The sequence below is a fragment of the Vitis riparia genome, chromosome 13 (assembly GCF_004353265.1).
Source record: "Vitis riparia cultivar Riparia Gloire de Montpellier isolate 1030 chromosome 13, EGFV_Vit.rip_1.0, whole genome shotgun sequence".
NCBI classification, from domain to species: domain Eukaryota; kingdom Viridiplantae; phylum Streptophyta; class Magnoliopsida; order Vitales; family Vitaceae; genus Vitis; species Vitis riparia.
Genome location: NC_048443.1, coordinates 24,312,466 through 24,335,973, shown reverse-complemented (window position 1 = coordinate 24,335,973; position 23,508 = coordinate 24,312,466). Strand labels below are relative to the sequence as shown.

General features: G+C 30.0%; 1 protein-coding gene across 1 annotated transcript; it reads left to right on the top strand.

Moving 5' to 3' along the window:
- Positions 1–1,500: 1,500 nt before the first annotated feature.
- On the top strand, positions 1,501–2,246 carry LOC117928447 (LOB domain-containing protein 1-like). The gene is made up of 2 exons (XM_034848327.1): positions 1,501–1,734; positions 1,989–2,246. The coding sequence occupies exons 1-2, from the start codon at positions 1,501–1,503 to the stop codon at positions 2,244–2,246; spliced, it is 492 nt and encodes a 163-aa protein (XP_034704218.1).
- Positions 2,247–23,508: the final 21,262 nt, after the last annotated feature.

Here is a 23,508-nt window from a genome sequence, read left to right as displayed (position 1 = left end):
TATTTGGATAACAATAATTATTAAACTTAAAAGTTATTTTGTGTTATATTGGAATACTATTTTAAACAAAACCTTAACATTATATTTGGTTCTCGAAAAATTTGAGGAAAAATATAAGGAGAAGAAAATGGAAGGTAAATGTAGAAGGAAATAAAAAATGTAGGAAAATATAAAATAAATTTAAAATTAATAAATTATTTTTATAGGTTACTTTAAATTCATTTTACTTATTTTAGTTTTTTAATATAAAGGTTAAGTAATTTTAAAATATCTAATTTTTAACTAATTTTTAATTATATTTTTGATATTTTTTTTTATAAAATAACCAAATAAGAGAAAATCTATTTTTATTTTTTTTAACCAAACATAATTTAAGATAATGTTTGTTTTCTTGGACTGACAGAATATTTAATTATTCCAAAAACAATAAAGCTATGTATAGGGCACTGGGTCTACGTATATAGGCCCAACAGGATTCATTCCTAGCTAGTCTACACCAAAGTTGATTCTATTCTTCAGGCACATCACATGTTCTGGGCAACCTCATATTACTATTGGGCTTTGACTTCATCAAGAAAAAAAATGAAAAAGAGGGGCCATGCGGCTTATGGGCTTGGGCCCAGTATGGCCTTCGGCCACAAAGTCTTGATTCCTATCAAGAAACAGACAGAAAAGGAGACTTGACATCGGCCGATTTCAAAGACGAAAAAGAAATTCAAAATATGTTAGCTTATATTATTTGGATCTTTGATCTTCTTTATTAGGGGAGGAGAAATGAGATTCATGCATGCAATGATTTGGAGCACTTTTCCTAAATTGCACTTGAAAGAAACCAAATAAGCCATTTCAATTCAATACATTTTTTTGTTGACTTTCAATTGATCATATTCATGTGAGACACCTTGTAGAAATATTTTTAATTTTAGCTAAAATAAGCCAATTCCATTAAAAATATTGTCCACATTTGAATTGACTCAATTCATATAAGATAAATGTTGAAATACACGTCTTATATCCTGTTGACGATAACTTTTGCTTTTGGTTTTAATGAGAAGTTTTTTAGTCTAAGGTTTCACTCCTTAAATTAATATGATGATAGAATAATTTTGAGTAGAATATAAAGTTAAAAATTATGTTATTAGAAGATCAAACTTTTGGTTTTAATTCTCAAACAAAAATATTTCATTTGGGAAGCGTATGATGAGATTTAGGTTCTTAAATGAGAATACAAACAAATAGAATAAATGTATAACGAGAACACTTAATTTATCCAGTCTTTTCGCTACCTACCGAAAAAGAGCGGTTTATATTTATCCATGATGGGATCTTATGGGACCGGTGGAAGGATGGTGTCGGCTTAGTGGTCTGCTAGCATTATTCATACTACGAGGTAATTTCACAACATTCTCGTGGTTCTTAGTCCTGGGCTTTCTCTATTTAAAGAGAATGATGTATGCTTGTGTGCTCAACCACTTAATTGATTATTCTCTCTATCCGAAGATGGAATACACGGACCCAACCACAACTGGTTCAACCATTGGTCCCTCCTCTTCTTCAAGGCTTGCTGCTTCTCTTCCAACAGCCGTTAAGGGTCCATGTGCTGCCTGCAAGATCCTTCGGCGTCGGTGCACCGACAAATGCATGTTAGCTCCATATTTTCCACCCACTGAAACCCTCAAATTCATCATTGCCGATAAAGTTTTTGGAGCAGGCAACATCGTCAAGTCCTTGCAGGTAAATCCCCTACACCATATCCCATATGTGGAGCTTGTCTTCCACCTATATCTAGTACCTATTTAGGGTGCTGTCTTTGTCTTGGAAACAGGCCTTTTCTTTCTATTTCTACATTCTCTTTCTATTTAATGACATTTAGGTCCCGATTTGATAATGCATGGCTAGGTGACACTACAATTGATCTTGCACCCTCTGCATGCCATAGGCCTTTTCATACGAAAAAAATTTACAGTAACCATTACAAAAATCTTCAGGAACTTCCGGAGTCGATGAGAGCAGATGCAGTGAGCAGCATGGTTTATGAAGCAAAAGCTAGAATTCGCGATCCGGTCTATGGGTGTGCTGGTGCAATTAATCAGCTCCAAAAAGAACTGCGAGATCTCCAAACAGAATTGGCTGCCACACAAGCCGATCTCGCTATCATTCGGTGCCAGCAACAGCAACTAAATGACAGTATGAGCTTCCCCGATCAAAGCAATTTAGGCTCACCCTGGGAATCTTACTGGAATTAGATTAAATCTTAAGAGCAAGTGCGGGATATTCTAATGGATTGAAACTATCGACTTCAGCATAAAGAGCAGGTTGCAGTACTATTGTGCTTTTATATATAGAAAGAACTTTTACTCTATTTGTACTTTTTGTGTTCATGCAAGAAGATGGTGCTTATTTTTGGGAGGGGGTAGCATAGGATATTATTTTCTAGGTATATGATATTTATAATTAATGATTGGTTATTCGTTGAAACAAAGGATGAGGCATTCTCGCTTCCGCCTCGTCCACACGCCTGCTCTCGCGAGTGCTTCCCTCTAGCACGGAACGCTCCCTACCCATGCATTTTTATATCATTTCAATGTCAATGTATGGTTTGGAATATTTTCTATATTTTTACATATTTATTGGACTGCTCTTACATGACCAAATGAACAGTTAGTTGTTTTGCTTCCTTAATTTACTCAATATTCCTTGGACCGCTCTCACTCTTCCTTTTTTTTGTTCTTTCACTATGAAAAGCACCTAATTTCGAAAATCTCTAGATCTTCCAATTGGCATCCGTCCACCTGTCCCTTTTTATTGAAAAATTGTAAAGAAGACCTTGGTAAGCCTTAGAATTAAGTGGAGTGTTCTTTTGTCCAAATCATAGGCATGGATTTTAAGGCTTTATCTAGTTGTATGAAACTTGAACAAATAATTATACAAAGAACCATATATGATTCTATAACTCCAAAATTTTTCTTTTACTATAGGAAAGCAAATAAGTAAAAAAAGCATAAATGAAAATCAAACGAGAAACAAGACACATTAGATCACAAGTTTTAAAATAGTTCAGCAATATGCCATTGTCCATCGCGGGAAGAGGGATATCAATTACCATCTTCAATTCAAGCTCTCAAATCCCAAAATTCCAGTTGCGTCTAAAAGGGTGGGCTCGATCACTCTTTTAATTATAATCTCCTTCTATATTTTTTATTTTTATTTTTTATTGTATATATAATAATATTTCATGTAGGGAACCAATAGAAGATGTCGAAAGAGGATATTTTCTTTTAAATGGTTATCAATATATCAAAGACTTAGAAAATGGTTCAAATTAAAATACTTTCCAGTCTCCGTCATGAATCAAATTCTCAAGTTTTAGACGCCTTCACATATGCTTTTATGAAGGTACTTGGTTTTACTTCTTTATAGGTGAGAGTACTTGGCCTTCTATCTTAAATGATGTAAAAAATGGACAATGTTCAAGCAATGCTTGAACTTTACCTACGAATATTTAGTCAATATATAAATTGCATTCTCCTTTGTATGGATCTTAGATAATAATAATTCGCCTAATGAAATCCACTCCTCGATTTTATGATATTTCACATCAACTTGTTTAATCCCAACATAAAAAACATAATTGTTTGCCAAATGAATGATATATTTAACTATCATAATGTAGTAATATAATTTCCTACTTGAACTGTTCCATAATTCACCCTTTGTAATCATATCCTTAATAGAATGGATTATAATATCAATATATTTGGTCATCTCATGGAACATATGATTTTTACTCAAATGTATGACACTTTGGCTATCACAATACATAACAATCAATTCCTATTGTAAGTCTAAAATGTCAACCAAACTCATGAAGACTTATTTCAATTTCTAATATATCAATTTCTTCCTTCTAATAAAATTCTTTCATTCATAATCAAGCTTTATACTTTTCTCTTTCCTTTTTTGAAATGACTTATTTTTTCCATAATCTCATTTACATTCAATTGGTTTTTTGTAAAGTAATGAAAGACATAGAGAAGAAGAAGAATTTTAGTAGGAGATTTTGAGATAGATGAGTTTTGGTTGAAGTGTGGAAGGGTGGAAGAGAGATTGAAATTAAGGCCTTTCCACCTTGGGAGGATAAGAGAGAGAGAGATATTATGTGGGAAGAACACTTGACATTGGGGTTGACAACTGAAATGTAGGCTACTAAAACCTCCAAATAAGAAAGACACAACTTTGTGCTCATATATGATGCATGCCCAACTTAATTAGTCTTTAAAAATATATTAGTTTATGGTTATGATGAGAAATTGATGAAAAATATTTGTGCTTATTTGACAATATTTATGAAAACAATTCTAAAAAACAATTTTTGATGATAGTTCTCAAAATTAAGTTCTGTTGAGGAAATGTTTTTGAAAATAATTCTAAAAAATAATTTTTGATTATAGTTTCTAGAAACTATTTTCTAATGTTTTATTAAACAAAAGTATGTTTGATAACTTGAAATATTCTTAACCTATTTTGTATATTTTTAATTATTTAAAAAATTATTTTTATCATAATGCTTTATTTTTAATCATATTCTCCATATTCGTATAATATTTTTTAAAACAACTTAAATATATTATTAGAAAACACCTTATTTTTTTTTAAGAACTTAAAATAGTTTTCTATTTGTTGGTCACTAAAGATATTTTCCTATTTATTTGTTCTTAAAAACAAAAGGTTGTTTTTGAAAATAATTTCCAAACATACTGTGTCTTTAATTGTTTTAAGAACAAATTTTTGTTCAAAAACTCAAATATCAAAAATTGGTTTTTCATTTTATTCTTAAAAAATATACTATATACTTATGTACAATACAAAAGTTTTCATGATATTCTCCATATTTCCAATAGTTATTTACAACATTCTACAAAAATAAAAAAAAGGAAAAAGAAGAACAATTGAAACATCACAAATTTATTAAAAAAATAATTTATTTTTAGAATAAATTTTGAAAATTTATTTCTCCATTAAAAGGTTATCAAAAATATTTTGCAAGTTAGAAAATAGTTTATTTTTTATTATTTTATTTTATTTTTTTATTGTAAAGAACAAAAAAATGTTTTCAAGAACAATTACCAAATCCTTTACATCATATTAGAAATAAATATGTTGGACAAGATGACATTTTAATATAATAGAACCATATAATAGAAAAAATTGATACCTATTTGTATTAAAATATCTTGTGATGTTTATAAATATTATGGAAATAGCTAAGAAGTCTATTCTTAGCTTCGTTCATGTTTTTCTTTATTCATTTCATTTTTAGTTTATGTATTAGGTACCATATATAAAAGTGAAATTACCATATACCCAAGAGTATTAAGAATATGGTTTTTCTTTTTTCAGAACCTAAAATTCTTATATTATTTCTAATCAAATTTAATAAATTAAATTGAAAAATATAGATATAAAACACAAAACACATCCTTTTGGACTTGGGCCAGTAAAATTTCAGCCCGGCCGCAGTCCAATATTCATTGCACCTAAATTTGAACCTTTGGTGCATATAAGCCCATGGGCCCAAGTTCTCCCTGGAAGCAGCCAACTGAGCCAAGTTGTAAGGAGCATGAACTGCGCTGCTCGACAAAGAAAACCTTAAATAAAAACTGTAAGGTAAACTGCTGGTCTACGTTGGAATTTAAAAAACGGAACGATTTTCACTCTCGTCTCACATCAAAACACTTTTCAAAATTTTTATATTTTTTAATTATATTTTTTTATTACAGGAAGAGTTCGTTTGACAGTAATTTTAAGAAATGTTTATAATATTTTTAATATTTAAATTTTTTTATTATTCAAGTGTTTAAAAAACTAGAGATATTTTTTATAATTACTACCAAACGCACTTTAATACTCTAATAAAATCATATTCTTGGGATTATCACGTCCTTATATTATATATGTATAACTTATAAACCTAAAACATTGAATGTGGTAAAAAATAGTAAGTAGAAACCTAAAAGACTCTAAAAAAAAAATGATATAATTATAAATTATAGAAGATAGAAAAAATCATGTAAAAACTTAATGCCCTAAAAGATAAAAGAAGTTTTAAGTATCCGGTGATTCCGAGAAAAAGTTGAATTGAGAAAAATAAAAATCGTAAAAAGTTACTCAATATTGTATTATAAATTTTTGTTTACTATTTTTTGTGTACTTCACCAATATTTTTTTTTTTTTTATTTCTTTGGGCCTTTAAAGATTTCTAAAAATCTTGTTATTTTATGAATCTAATGAGATTATTAACTTAGATTAGGGATGACAATGAACCAAGTTTTTTTTTAGTACCCTTCCGGCCCTACCCATGATGGGATAGAGTTGAGATAAATATAAATAGGTTTGGGAATTCTTTTAAAAATCGGGATGAGTTTGGGTATATGACTTTGTCTCATCCTGTCTTGTACCGGTTATATATAATATTAAATAAAAAATGTTTTAATTGTTTTTTCATTTTCAACTTTTTCAATATATAAAAAATATTAATTTTTATTAAAATAAATCATAAATATTTATTTAGTTATAAATTATATTTATTTTAAATGAAATTTAACAATTTAAAAGTAAAAAAATTCAAAAAAATTTAAAAATTTTGAAAAAAAAAAAAAAACACGAGCTGGGTGCACTTGAGAATTTTCTATACTTGCCCCGCCCTACCTTGACTGTTTACTTATTTATTGTTAGTGGGGATGAAAATTGATTTAAATAAATGGGATGAAGTTGAGATATGAGTAACTCGTCCAGAACCCACCTGTTATCATCCTAATTTAGTTGGTTTTATTATTTAAATGTGGTTATCAATTTATCAAACAGGTTATATTTTCAATGGATGTCAATTTTTTTTTCATAATGAGAATTATTTTTACCTTTTGGTCCAAATAATATTCTAACACTTTAAAGTTTATTTTATAGTTGTTAAAGCAAAGTATCCCGTGAGAATAATAAGTATTTGAATCTTAAAATTATTTAGAATATGTTTGATTACATTTTTTTTAATGATTCTCAAAAATCAATATTTGGAAAGGTTTTTTTTTTTTTTTTAAATTATTTTATTTTAAAAAAACTCTATTATTTTTAAGAACAAAATATTGTTTAAAATTTTAATAAAAAAAATAGCCTTATCCTAAGTTTAAGAATAAGATGATATTGCAAAAAAACAAGTGAAATTTATTTCTAGAACTACTTTATTTTCCATGTTTTCTTAGATTGAAAAACATAATTCAAAAAATTAAGTGAAAACATATAAAACTTGTTATGTAAATTCTTGGATGGAAAAAAAATTATTAAATATAGTTTTTTAAAATTTGAAAATTTTAAAGAATAAAAACCATTTTAAAAATCAATAGACAAACAAAACCATATGTGTGAGTGTTTAACTAGGTTGACAATTTTAGACAAAATTGCTAAGTGCATCCTAACTTGGTTTTTCCAATCCTCCTTTACACTATTTGCCTAATAAAGATCAAGTTGTTGAATTTTTCAAGAGTCCAAGGTATGTAGTTGAGGTTGAAATTGGATGGAATTGAATCAACCATATTATTTAAGTGTTGTTTTTCTTGAAATATTTTATGAGTTATGAAGGCTTCGAAAGCATTGTTTTACTAAGAGTTCAAAATGCTCTGCTCCAGGATTAATCCAGATTACACTTTCTTGATGATATCTTATTTGTTGGATTAAGGGTTTCCTTCATTTAAAAACCCAAAACTTGCTTCCTTTGCTGTGAGAGAACACCAAGGAGACACAATAGTAGTCCCATTTTGGTTCTATTCTCCTTTCCTAATTTAAGGTATTTGGTTGCCTAGAAAATCCAACATTCTTATTGTGATTCAAACGTTTTTCAACAAATTTTCTTGAGAAAAAAATGGGTTGATTCATTCCTTCATTCATCTCTCATTTTTTAAACTATTGGGTTTGGGTAAAAACCCATTTTCTTCTTGTATGGATTTAAGAAGAGGTCGAGATTGAATTAGTGTGGACTCCAAGTGTGTTCTAGAAGAAGACGTGAAACTGAAAGTGGAAAGGTACTAGTCAAGTGATCTAAGAAGGATAAATAGGCTTGAGTTAGGTAAAACATCGTATTCAATTTTTGTTCTTCATAGTAAATATTTTCGATTAGTTGTAGGCTCGTGTTTTTTTTAAATATATTTTTGGAGGTTTTCCAAGTAAAATATGGTGTTATTGTCATTTTTTACTCTCATTCTATTCTTTGATTTATTTTCAGTTTTTGATATTATTAGTTACTTGGACATATATGTTGAATGAAAAAAAAATGGAGCTAAAATAAGTGTGATTATCCATTGAATATGTTTTTTTGGTTTATTTTGATATAGATATTCAATAGAGATAAAAAATTGTGTTAATGAGAAATTATTCTTATGAACTGTGTTGGAGAGTGTTGAAGCATTTGCATGTGACTTACATTTGAAAATTGTTGGGAGAGTGTTGTTGTATTCATATTTACTTGTGAATTTTATACTTTGTTAAACGATTGTAGAAAGAAAAGTTTATAGATATTGATAAATTCTAAGGTTAGATAATATGTGTTGAGAGACCTTTTGAATTGTTCAACAACATCTATTCAACCACACCCCCCCTCCCACATCCCCACCCTCCTTGTCGGCACCTTTTTTCTAAGTGTAGTCCATATTTTAGATTCACTTTCAATATGTTCATCTAGGTGTAGTCTATCTTTTAAATTCACTTTCAATATATTCATGTTAGTCCTCAAAGAAGACTTAAAAGCCAATTAAGTCTAATCACCTACTCAAAATTTCAAACCAAAGGAATATTAAGATCAATAACATGCTCAACGATGCCCTTTATAGGTGTAGTCCATCTTTTAGATTCACTTTCAATATGTTCATCGTAATCCTCGATGAAAACTTACAAACCAATTAAGTCCAATCACATGGTCAAAATTTCAAACCAAAGGGGTCTTAAGAAGACTTCCAAGGATTCTACCCAACTCGTATACTACATTTACCTTACAACATGAATCACATGCTCATAACTTTAAGATCACATGCATTTAGTTCACACATGTATGTTTAGAGTTAAATTTCATATTTTGAATTTGAACTTAGATTTGACTTGTGGACTCAGATCTCATAGGACTTGTATCATGTTATGTTTTATATGTTGTGATTTTATGAGAAACACTTTTATAGATGATTAAATAGTTGGTATTTGGGTATAAATAAAAAATTTATTCAAAATAATCTTTATTTTAATTGCAAAAAAAAAAGGTACTAAATTCTATTTTTAAAATTATTTCATATGATTTTTTACCATTTTGAAAGTAATTTTAAAAAAATTGGTAAATGACTAATCTTTATAAGAAAAATATTTTGAAGTATGATATAATTGCACTTTTTATTAAGATATAGAATAGTAAATATGCGGTCCAAATAATTAATATTGAATGATCATATAATCACACTTTTGTTAGTCACGATCGAAGATAGTTAATTAGAGGTAAAAAAAAAAAAGAAAAAGGCAAAAAGAAAAAATCTCAATCACATGTATGCCGTCCAAATAAAAATTAATATTGAATGATCATATAATCACACTTTTGTTAGTCACGATCGCAGATAGTTAATTAGAGGTAAAAAAGAAAAAAGGAAAAGACAAAAAGAAAAAATCTCAATCACATGTATGCCGTCCAAACAAAAGTTAATATTGAATGACCATATAATCACACTTTTGTTAGGCACGATCGAAGAAAAGATTAGTTAATTAGAAGTAAAAAAAACACAAAAAGAAAAAAAACCCAATCACATGTATGATAATCGTCTAGTCCATTGAGAAAATTGTCAATGCACATGCTGATGCAAATTGTCACAGAATTTGACAAAATATGAATGCCAAATTGTCAATTTGCAATCGATCATTCTTTTGAGAATGATAATGGTGCATATTTTCTTTCTATAACATGATGTAAATGTGAGCTATGTGGTCTTACATAATTAGCAAAGTCCAGCTAAAAAACTGCCATGGACTCCAATTTCTTGAGAAAAATAGTACAGCTACCTACCTACTAATACATGAATGAATCAACTTTTGAAACTTCACTCTAGTACATTAACCAAAAGTTAAGAATCATTACTATTAAGTTTCAAGATTATCTAATTACGAAAATGAAATGGAGCAAATTCTTCAGTGGCATGTCTTCCAAAGTTGAAAGAAAATATTGTACATCCTACATCATGGATGAATTAAGCACTTAAAAAAACAACCTATTAAAATAACATTTTAAAAAATCATTAGGTTAATTATTAAATATAGGTTTTGGAAAAAGTGTGTTTTCATGTACTCATAAAAAAAATCACAAAATAGGAATCCAAATTTATAAAATATGAATTTCAAGCAATTATATATATATATATATATATATATATATATATATATATATATATATATAAATTAGTATTTCATATATTTTTTGGTCAAATATACTATCTTTGATTATTCAGGTATTACTTTTTACCATTATAGATACTATTTTTAATTAATGAGTGTATAAAATTTTAATTATTTTTAAAAAGTTCCTATTTTGTGATTATTTTCATATAGGTGAGTAAAAATGGATTAACTTTTTCCTAGGGCTTTTGGCACTATTATATTCCTAGGTGACATTGCCCTCTGAGACAGGTTTTTCCTACAACCAAAATTTCCACAACCCTATTAGTTTAACAATTTTTTTTATGCATAATTAAAAATGCCATGCAACTCTCTTTTAATTCAAAACAATAAAAATTATATATCATTCATCTAGAAGTTATTCCCCTAGCACCTTCGGTTTTTATGAGTATGGTATACTTAATATTCGAGGTGTTCTCATGATCAACTAGTTTAGTTTGCTCTTTGAATATAAATCAAAGAAATTCTTCTTATATTGTTTATAATTTTCAAATTTTAGATTTAATTTAGAAAGTTTTTAAAACTTACAATTTGATTTAGTTTCTAAAAGTTAATTAGAATATTTTATTTTGTGTGATTAATTTGGTTTTCATATTTAAGTAATTGGGTTGTGCTAGAATATTTTCATATTTTTACGGTTAAGAGTTTTTTATTTCCTTAGATGTAAGTATTTACAAATAAGAGATTATATCATATTTGAACAACAGTAATGGAAGACATTTTAATTCTTTTCAATTATTTATCTTCTTTTACTTATTTGTGTGTTTTTTTTAACCCTATTATTTCAACAAATTGATATTTGAACCATATGAAAAAAATGACAAATGAAATATATCCCTTTCAAGTATCTTAATAAAGACAATTATAATAATTGGAATATTAAGATGAAAACTTTGTTTGATTCACAAATTGTATCAAAAGTCGTAGAAAAAAAATGACAAAAAGTCATGAGATGAAACCACCATATCTCTAAAAAGAGATTTTTTTTTTTCTAAAGATACGAGGAGGAAAGATGAGAAAACCCTTTCCATTATCCACCAAGTAGAGGATGAAAGCACATTTGAGAATATTTTTAGTAGACTCACCTACAAGGAAGCTTGGAAGATATTATAAAACATATACAAATGACTTGATAAGTTATGAAAAATTCATCTTCAAACTCTTAAAGGAGAACTTACAAGTTTGAATATGAAAGAATTGGAATCAATTTATGTTATTTTTCTAGATTATTAACTATTGTGAATTTATTAAAAGGAGTTTCATCAATGCCCAAGCATTGACTTTCACAAGACATTTAGTCCCGTTGTCAAGCCTACCATGGTATGCCTCATCCTTATTCTAACACTTTCCTTTGGGCGGTCTTTTTGTTAATTGGACATTAACAATGCCTTTCTATATGGGCATCTCACTGAGGATATCTTCATGGCTCAAACCCTTAGGTTTCTTGACCAACAACATTTGTCTCATGTTTGTCGCCTTCACAAAGCTCTATATGGTCTCAAACAAGCTTCGAAAGCTTTATATCATGAATTGCATTAGTTTGTTCTCTATCTAGGTTTCGTTAATTCCCATGTCAGCACCTTCTTTTTTGTTTATAACAATTCTGGACTTATTACATATCTTTTTGTCTATGTTGATGATTTGACATTGATAGGTTTTAATGATGGTTTTTTCGTTGATATTGTTTCTTAGTTAGCATAGAAATTCTCTCTCAAAGATCTTGGTTAGTTGTCATATTTCCTTAGTGTTGAAGTTATTCCTACAAAGGCTGGTCAATTTCTATCATAACACAAAGACATTCAAGAAGTTATGGAAAAGACCAAGATGACCTTTCCAAAACCTATTCACTTACTCATGTCTACTTCTCAAGTTCCTACTCTTCATGATGGTATGGTCGTAATTGATCCCTTTGAATATCGATCTATGGTCTATAGTCTCCAATATTTCTCCCTTACTCACCCAGACATAGCCTTCTCGGTTAACAGATTGTCGCAATTTATGCATCATCCCATCGCCATGCATTGGTCTATAGTTAAGCATCTACTTTGTTATTTGGTTGGTATACTTCATCATGGTCTCTTACTACGTAAGAATTCTTCACTTCGTCTTCATGGTTTTTTTTATGTTGACTGAGCAGGTAACTCAGATGATAGATCTTCAATTAGTGATCATGTTGTCTTCTTTGGCAGCAACCCCACTTCCTGGTCTTCAAAGATGCAAAAGTCAATCACTCGATCAACCACTGAAGTTGAATATCGATTAAGTCATATGGATGCTACTAAAGTCATATGGATTAAGTCTCTTTTCATAGAGCTTAGCTTTCTCATTCCATCAACCCCTCCTATATACTATGACAATATGTGGGCGACTTACCTCTATGCAAACCCTGTTTTTCACTAATGAACTTCCACTTTGTTTGGGACAAAGTACAAAGCGGGTAAGCTCTAGGTATCACATGTTTCCGATCTTGATCAATTAACTGATGCTCTAATTAAGCCTTTTTGGTTGACTTTTTAAGTATTAAGATTATTTGATAAAAATAACTCATAATTTATTTTAAATTATTAAATTAATATATTTACCCTCATTAGTTTTAACTAATATTTATTATCATTATTTTTAATTAATATTTATTTATATTAATTGATTCGTTCCCAATTGGTGTTTTAGCTGATTTATGTCTAGCTGGTGCTCTTTGATTGAGAGAGTAATCAACAAAATTTATAACTTATATCACCATGCATTAGGATAGCTTAGCTAATATAGCATAGTGGCTCTAGGATCGTTCACTGGGAAGAGTTTTCAACTCACAACTGATACCAATTCAAAGTAAATTGGTGCTTTTTCATTTCAAGGTTAGCTTAAGAAATAAAACACAAACTTTGTTTAAATGAGGTTTTGTTTAAAGCTAACTAAAAAGAAAGTAATGGAAATTACTTATAAAGAAAAACATTCCTTGGAGGTTTAGGTTCACAGGGGAGGTTCCTTATGCAAAAACAGAGCTCCGGTCATTTGGTTCATTTCCTCGCATTAGAGAATTAACATATAGTTAATTCTCTAACCGGTGCTGTATAGAGGTATCCTTTAAATGGATTTCAACTCTAAATCTCTCTCACTGATGCAACTTGCAATGGCTCGTGCCTCTCACCTAGCATTTGTCATTCAAGGTGATCTTTAACTTTGGACTTCCCTTCTCAAGCTCACAAGAGATAACTAATGGATGTCTCCTTGGAGTCCAAAAGCTTACCAAGTGTTGACAATTCTAGAAAATCCTACCTCCAAGTCACTTCCCAAAAGCTCGCAAGAGATAAATAAGTGCATCTCCATGGACGGAGATCACGTGGCTTACCAAGTGTTGGCTCAAGTGACTTGAAGGTGTTTTAAGTTAACTAAAAACATAGAAATCATTAAAGGATCACACTTTCTCTTCATTAAAGACTGAAACCACAAAGTTACTAATTCTTGCACTTGGAACCTTTCCCGGCAACCTTAACTCCAAGGAACTAAAAGTCTAGCCACTCATTCTCTGAGGAAACTTCCTCAGAGCTTGTTTGGCTAGTAAGAAAACTAACTAGAAAACAATTATATGAAGGGAAAAACAGAGCAAGTGCTCTGTGAAATATATATCTTTCTTCCGTCGATTACATAATAGATATCTTTGTAAAGAAAATTACAAACTATATATATGAGGTTATTCACCCTTTGTACTTACTTAAAGACTAAGGAATCCTATGATAGGTGGATTACAAGGAGACTTTGGGGATTTAGACATCAAATATCTAAAGCAAAATATCCCAAAATATCTCAAAATGTCGGTCGGAAATATCAGGAAGCTTCAGGAGAACACTGCTGCACTGTATACTGAGAGAAAAACTCTGCGGGTAAGCGCTATCAGAGGATCCGGATATGTCTGACCGGAGAAGTTGAAACGTCCTCCTTTCCCATCCGGCTGTGAGATATCCGGATGTAGAATGTTGGCGCACGGAATTCCGGATGTGAAAATGTCGGCGCACGGAATTCTTCCCTAGGTGGACTGAGTTATGCTGCGCAAGGGGGACTGTTTGCGTGTGCAAGGTGTAGGGACCCCTCTCCCGGATGACACGGAGTGTGCAAGGCTATCTGGATCAACTCCATCCGGATTTCCCAAGAGGACATGCGCCGCAATGCTATCCGGACTTCCTAAGAGGAAAATACGGCGCAATGCTATCCAGCGTAGCTTCATCCGGACGATAGCATATACTATTCGGATATGTTGTCCGGATGGAAACATTGACTAAAGTGAGTGAGCGAGCCTTGGTACAGCCCACGTTCCGCCGCCCTCCGATGGTGTGTCCGGACGCCCTGTCCGGACATCTTTGCCATGGATTCCAAAGAACTCTCCTCAATTTACGGATTGCTTTGGTGATAAAAAAGCTATCAAAACACCAAAACTTAACACAATTTGATTAGAATTGATTGCAAGGGTCCTTAATATGTTAATTGGGTTAAAAGGTGATAACTACTACTCAAAAGTGTTTATAAGAGTTAATTACTAGTTATAAAATAACACTTTTTGAGTAGTAATCATTAATCTTAAGTAATAAACTGTTTTTTAAACATCCATATTTAAAGTATTATAAATATATAAGATAACTATAAAATACTTATGATAAAAAATGAGTCATGAATACAAAGTCATTATTGTGAAATACACTCTTATCAGGTAACTGGAAATTGACTTAATATGTCAAGTGTTTAAAAAAAAAAAAAAATTTTTAAGATATGAAATTAAATTATTTTACCAAACATATTTAATCTATTTTATTTAATAATATAAATTAAGTTATTAAGTGATATTAAATCATTAAGTTGATTTTTTAAACACTCTCAAAATCTCAACAATTTTAACTGTGGAATACCTTGCAATATCATGTTTCTTGTTTACAAAACTGTTTCACAACCACTACTGATCAATTCAACGCGGTACAATTACAATTGCAAAATCGTCTTTTCGGGAATTTCCCTAGTCCAATAGAGCAGATGTAGTAAGCACTAAGCAGCAAGGCATATCCGTATATGAAGCTAATGCGAGAATTTGTGATCCAGTCTATGAATGTGCTGGTGCAATTGGTCACCTTCAGAATTAGCTATGGCACAAGCGGAGCTCCTTCTCATACGATGCCAACATTAACAATAAATAAACCATAAGAATACAGGCATCTTTGACGACAAAAATTTCAGCTCCATTTTGGAACCTCATTGGCAATGAAGAAATCTCAAGGAGTTGGTAAGTTGAAATTAATTTTTTTTATATGAATATTAAATAATATATATATATATATATATATAATAGTTAATGTAGCAAAAAGAAATCATTTTTTGTTACATTTTTCTTTTCTTTGTACATGGAACCAAATTTAGTAAGAAAACTTGAGATCTATGATTTGAGGTCTAATATAAGGCTTAGATTTAGGAGGTGTTTGGTAAAACTCAATATTTATTACTCAATGACTTAAATTGATTTTAAGTTAAATTATTCTTAAATTATTAACTTAAAACTTATTATTTAATTCTTACTTTAACTATTAAGGTTGTTTAATAAAATTAACATAAAATTTATCCTAAATCATCAAATTGATATATTTATCCTTATAAATTATAACTATGGCAAAGGAGGTTGAGTAATAATGGAGGTCGTGGAGTTACAAAGGAGATTGTGAAGGTAATTAGGGTAAAAAGGTTAAATAAAGATGTGAACTTAAGATTAAATTAATTGTTTTTACTTATTACTTAAAATTATTTTTTATTTTAGGTTACATCATTAACTCATTTTATCGAATATACTTAATTTATTTAATAACTGAAATTAATTTATTAAGTCACTTTAAATTATAAGTTAGCTTACCAAACACCTACTTGTTTTTACAAGACTTTAAGTTCATAACTTCTTAATTAAGTCTCATGCTCCAAGGTTATTACATTGAGGCCCTTGCTTCCAAACGCCCGAATTGTGCCTTAAAACTAAGGCCACTTTGTTTCTATTTTGGTCTGTTTGGATTGTCTTTTGGGAAAGCCAAAATACTTTTCCAAGTTAAATATAAACCTTTTCGTATTGTTTGAAAAGTTTTTATAATAGTGCTTATGACTTTTAAAACAACTTAATATAGAAACAAACATAAGGTAACTTCTTTGAGAAAACATTATTTTGACTTATTTGGAAAGTTCTATAAACTTCAATGAAACTTATAAATCACTTTTATCCCTTTATTTTTAAAAGAAAATTTTAAAATTCTAAATATATGATCTTAATAGTAAATCATTTGATCTCCTTTTCATTTGTTTGGTGCAAAGTAAGAAACAAATCAAAGAAGTGTAGCATCAAGAGAATAACAAATCTACCCTTACCAGATGTTTTTCAATTTTTGTTTACTTTTTTTTTGTTCTTAAATAATCTTTAATACAAAAAAAATTCTCATATTCTTTTTCATTATTTTAATAAAATTTCTAAGGTTTTTTTATTTATTACAATCTTACACTTTGATTGTCATATGATATTATTATTATTATTTATTAAAATTAAATTATAGAATATGAATATGTGAATTTTGGGTGAGTTAAATTTATTGTAAGATAAATATCTATTAGGTACAAAATGAAATTTAAATCTTTTATATAATCCAATGGGTCAAGAAAATATTCTCAAAATGATAAAATGATAATTACAAAATAATAAGACATTTAATACATATTTTTGTCAAATTAATTAACACACAAAAGGCTTTTTTGGCATTAGAAATTAAACGCTTTTAAAATACAATTTAAAACATGTTAAAAAAAAATAATCACTTGTATTTGTGTTTCTATTTCTAATAAAAATACAAATAAGAAGTTATCCAAATGAAGCTTATAGTTAAAAGAAGCCCAAACTTATGTCTTAAGTTTAATAATTATCATTATTTCTGGATAATTTGAGTTACAAAGATGATAAAAAAATATTGTTGGAAAATCACAAATCTTACAAAATGATTATAGAATCTGATCAATTGAACAATATATTGTTAGAATTTCATGATAAATTTAATGGATAATAATATCAGAAGATATACCTGAATCCATTGAATTTATATACTTGAGTTTTGTCTTCCACGTCTGAAACGAATATTACAGTCTTGAAATCACTCACTGATGAGATGTGAATAATTAGTAATTTTTCTATCTCCTCTCGTTTAGACTTGGGACCATAACCCTATTTATACACAATATTATTTTATTTTATTTATTAGTCCATCATTAATAAATAAATAAAATAAAATTAGTCTCTACACATTGCAAAGCTTATACAATCCATATATATAGAGAGATACTTTGAAGGTCCATCATTAACTTAATTGATCACATTTAATTAAGCCCAAAAATAAGATAACTTAATGTACAATGTATTAATATGTAGACCCATAATTACTAAATTATCCAACAATCTCCCACTTGGGCCATATATGTCATTAAACAATGGAACAATACAAAAATGAGCTCAGTATTTGCTATCTTAATTGTATCTCAAAACAATATGGTCCATCAATTATACCAATATAGAACGAAAACGATCTTCGTTACATGTTTCGTAACTAGACCCATCAATGATCACCACATTAATACAATCAATGACATAGATCAAGTATGGATGTGTAGCATGGAAATTTCATGTAATGTGATCCCATATCATGCCTATTTCCAACTAGTCCAACTATATAACTCAGAAGAGTTCAACACACTTTCAAACTTTATGCAAAATTGCAATTGAAAGAATATAACTTTATTTCACAGTTTTCAATAAGCAAAACAAGAATAATACTTAAGTCTGATTAGAAAAACATGTCATTAAATAATGAACATCAATCAACAAACTCCCACCATACAAGCATATCACCAAGATGAACCACATCCATATGAGCCACATGCTCATGAAACACTTAGGTGGTACACCTTTGGTAAGTGGATCCGCAATCATGAAGTTTGTACTAGTATGTTCAATAGACACCCAAAAACCTTGAACTATCTCCTTAACAACCAAAAACTTCAAGTCAATATGCTTTGATTTTGATGAGCTTCTGTTGTTATTAGAATATAATTCTGCAACTTTATTATTACATTTTATTCTTAATGGTTTCTCAATGCCATCAACAATACACAATCCAGTGATAAAATTCTGCAACCATATTGCTTGGTTTTATGCCTCATAACAAGTTACAAATTTTGCTTCCATGGTGGAAGTAGCTATGAGTGATTGCTTAACACTCTTCCATGAGACAACTCTTTCAACCAACATAAAAATGTAGCCAAAAGTAGATCTTTTGCTATCAATGCAGTCAACAATGTCATAGTCGGAATACCCTATGATCTCTAAATGATCAGATCTCTGATATGTGAGTATGAAATCTTTTGTTCTCTACAGATAATGCTTGACCCATTTTGCTGCCTTCTAATGGATCATTCTTGGGTTGCTTAAATATCTGCCAAGCATAGCAACTACATATGCAATATACAGACGCGTACAAACTTGAGCATACATGAGACTCCCTACTACTGATGCATAAAAAATGTTTTCCATATTTTTTTTTCTCAATTTCGTTCTTTGGGCATTGAAGCAAATTGAATTTATCACCCTTAGCAATGAGGATATCTTCTGGTGCACAATCCTTCATGCCAAATCTACTAAGCCTTTTATCAATATATGCTTTTTGTGATAAGCCGAGAATACCACGAGAATGATCTTGATAAATTTGTATGCCCAACACAAAGGATGCATTACCAAGATCTTTCATTTCAAAATTATTTGAAAGAAATCTCTTAGTTTCATGCAAAAGGCTTATATCACTGTTTGCTAGCAAAATATCATCCACATTTAACACCAGAAGAATAAATTTACTCTCATTGATTTTTTGATAAATACATTGATCAACAGTGTTTTCCTTAAAACTAAAAGAGGTAATCACTGGATTAAACTTTCGATACCATTGACAAGATGTTTGCTTTAAACCATAGATGGATTTCTTTAATTTGCATACCAAATGTTTTGATTCTTTGGATTTGAAATTCTCTGGTTGCACCATGTATATGGTTTCTTCAATGTCATCTTGAGAAATGCAATCTTCACATTCATCTGATGTAACTCCAAATCATAATGAACTACAAGTGCCATAATGATTCTAAAAGAGTCTTTCGTTGAAATTGGAGAGAAAGTCTCTTTATAATCAATGTCTTCCTTTTGAGTGAAACCTTTGGCGACTAGACGTGCTTTATATATTGTTTTTTGAATCCTGCTTGGTTTTATAAATCCATTTACAACCAATTGGTTTTACTCCTTCAAGAAATTTGACAAGATCCCAAACATCATTGTCTTTCATTGATTTCATCTCATTTTTCATGGCTTCTATCCATTTCTGGAAGTTTACACTTTGTTTGGCTTGACTGAAAGATGTTGGATCATCTTCTAGTCCCATATCAAACTCATGTTCTTAAAGATACACAATATAATCATCTGGAATTGTCATTCTCCTATCCCTAGTGGATCTCCTTAATGGTACTTCCAATTGACGTTGTTGTTGTTCATTTTCATGAGTAGGAGTGAGTTCTTCATTATGAGTAGGAGGTAACTCCGGAATGTCTAGATTTTTTGGATTTGCATCATGAATAATGTCAGACATAGTTACTTTTACATTTTTAGTTGCAACTGTACAAATAATTACATATTTATCTTCAAAGACAAAACTCTTGAGTTTAGTACTCCCACCATATTCAACATCCTCAATGAATTTAGCATTGCCCGTCTTAAAAAAGGATTTGATCGAGGGATCATAAAACTTAAAACCCCTTGACCTTTTTAACTACCCAACAAAGTAACAACTTACTATTCTTGAGTCTAGTTTTATTTCATTAGGCTTATATGGCCTTGCATCAACTAAACAACCCCAAACATGAAGATGCCCAATACTAGGCTTTTTTTAGTCCATAGCTCATATGGGGTTTTAGCTACTGCCTTGCTTGGAACTTGATTAAGGATATAAACTGCAATTTTTATGTCTTCTCCCCAAATGATTATGGTAAGGAAGAATGATTTATCATGCTTCTTACCATATCCTTTAGGGTTCGATTTCGTCTCTCAACTACACCATTTTGACTTGGAGTCCTTAGCATGGTGTATTGAGGAACAATGCCACATTCATGTAAGTATCTTGCAAAAGGTCCTAGATGTTGTTCACGTAATCTATCATATCTACCATAGTACTCACCACCATGGTTAGATTTAATGGCTTTAATTTTCTTTCCAAGTTGATTTTCAATTTTAGCTTTATAAGATTTGAAAACATCTAATGATTGAGACTTCTCATGAATCAAATATAGGTACCCATAACGAGAATAATCGTCTATGAAAGTAATAAAATATTGTTGACCATTCCAAGAAGCCATAGGGAATGGACCACAAATATCAATATGAACTAATTCCAAGACACCTGAACTCTTGTTGACACCAATTCTTTTGACGTTTGTTTGCTTTCTCTTAATGTATTCAATGCATATTTTCAAATCTAAAAAAGTTAAGGGAATCAAGAATTCATTCTGACTCAAGTCTTTAAGTCCTTTGTTTAGAAATATGTCTTAAACGCTTGTACCACAACATGGAAGAATTCTCATAAGTTAATTTACACTTTATACCATAATTACTTGCATGAAATGATTCATTAATATGTGAGATATTAATATCCAATTTATATAGATTATCAACCAAAGAACCTATACCAATCATATTTGAATATTGAAAAAGACTCATTTTTCCATTTCCAAATGAACAAGAGTAGCTGGATTTGTCCAAACGTGAAACAAATACCAAATTTCGTCTAAATGACGCTATATAAAAAGTATCATCTAAATCCAAATGACAACTAGATTCTAATTGCAATCTAAATAATCCAATCACCTCAATAGGAGCTTTGTTGCCATTTCCCATATATATGAATCTTTTAGCATCAATTGACACTCGACTCCTTAGACAACCTTGCAATGTCACACTTATGTGAGTAGTTGCACTTGTATCTATCCACCAAATGTGATTTGGTATTAAAGCCAAGTTAACTTCAGAACAAACAAAGTTCATAAGTTTACCATTTTTGACAAGCCATTTTGCATACTTAGGACAATCCTTCTTCACATGTCCACCTTTCTTACAAAAGAAACAAATGATGATCTTATCTTGTTTTTGTTGCAACTTAGGCTGTGAGGTCTCACTATCTACAACTCATTTTCCTTTATTGCTATTGCTCATTTTTCTTTTCTTGTTGGTAGCATTGTCATGAGATGTAGTAGCTAAGTAAGCACTTTCTATCTTTTCTTGTTTCAATCTCTCTTTCTCTTGCACACATTGAGCATTTAGCTCATTAAGAGTCTATTTTTCCTTTTGAGTATTATAACTTATCTTAAAAGGACTAAATTGTGCAGGGAAAGAGATCAAGACTAGGTGCACAAGGATGTCATCAGACAACTCTAACTTTACTGTCCTGAGTTGATTAACAAGATTAAACATTTCCATAATGTACTCTCTTATGTTCTCTTTGCCTTTGTACCACATTGAAACAAGCTTAGACAAAATGTTGCTTGTTTCTACCTTTTTAGATCCAACGAATCAGTCTGCTATTTGGCTTAGGAAACTCTTAGCATTTTTCTCCTCAAACATTGCACCCTTGATGGTATCTGGAATAGAATGCTTCATGATCATAAGACTCATGCGGTTAGAAAGCTCCCATTTTTCAAAGTTAGTCCTTTGTTCCGTAGTACTATCATTAGTAAGGGTAGGAGGTTGTTAAGTCCGGATCGCATAGTCTAAATCCATAAACCCAAGTAAAATAGTAATATGTTCTTTCCATTTTTCGAAGTTAGTGCCATTAAGCACTGGAATGTTGTTTATGTTGGTAGATATAACAAAAACATTAACTGTATGCATAATAAAATAATAAGATCACAATATACAACAATGTCGTTTACTTTAAGCATGTAAGAATTAACTACATGTATATATATGACATAAAAGCAATAAGATGAGCCCTTATAATATACCTAACACAACATTGATATTTAGTCTTTGGACAAAAATAACAATTTGTAAATGGTAATATTATAAAAAGTAGTCAATAAATATTGATAACAAATCTTGCCAATAATATGCCTATCTTTGGATCGACTTATTGCATGCATGAACATCACCAAAATATCACATATTTAGTACCATAAGTGTCTAAAATCTAGCCAAAATAACCTTCCTTTGGGCCGATTATTTTATGCATAGATTTAGATGCTACTCATAGAATTTCATAATAAAATCCACATACTTCAAAATAAATAAATTTACATAATAGAGGTCACTTTGGTGACATATAATTTCAATTTAATTTATATTGAAATATTGGATTTTAAACCTGCAAAGTTTTATTTTGGTCAACGGTCAACTTGATCGATCAAACGGGTCGATCAAACTAGTCAGTCAAAGGTCCAATTGGATCGATCAAAGGAGTCAGTCAAAGGTCTGACCCTACCCAACACTTGACCAACTTAAATGGACTTGAGTCTAACAATCCAAATGACCCAATATAATGACTTATGCCCAATGTCCAAATGACCTTATTAAAAGACTTAGGCCCCAATGTCCAAATGACCCTATTAAAAGACTTGACCCAATGTTCCAATTACCTTATTAATTAAAAGACTTAACAAAAGTAACAAGATAATGATGAAAAATAGGTCATTATCACCCAATCACTTCATCTTTATCCCGAAGATTTTTTTTAAGCACTTATATTTTATCTCGAAAAATATGCAAACAATTCGAGAGAAAATATTTTTTTGATAAAAAAAAAAAATATTTATTGAAAAAATAATTTATAAAAATAATTTACAATAAAAAATATGGGGAATCTGGATCAAATAAAATTTTCCTTACAACCAAACACACAAAAAATGGTGAATGAATGAATGAAAATCAAATTAAAAAAAAAAAAAACCTCCATCCAC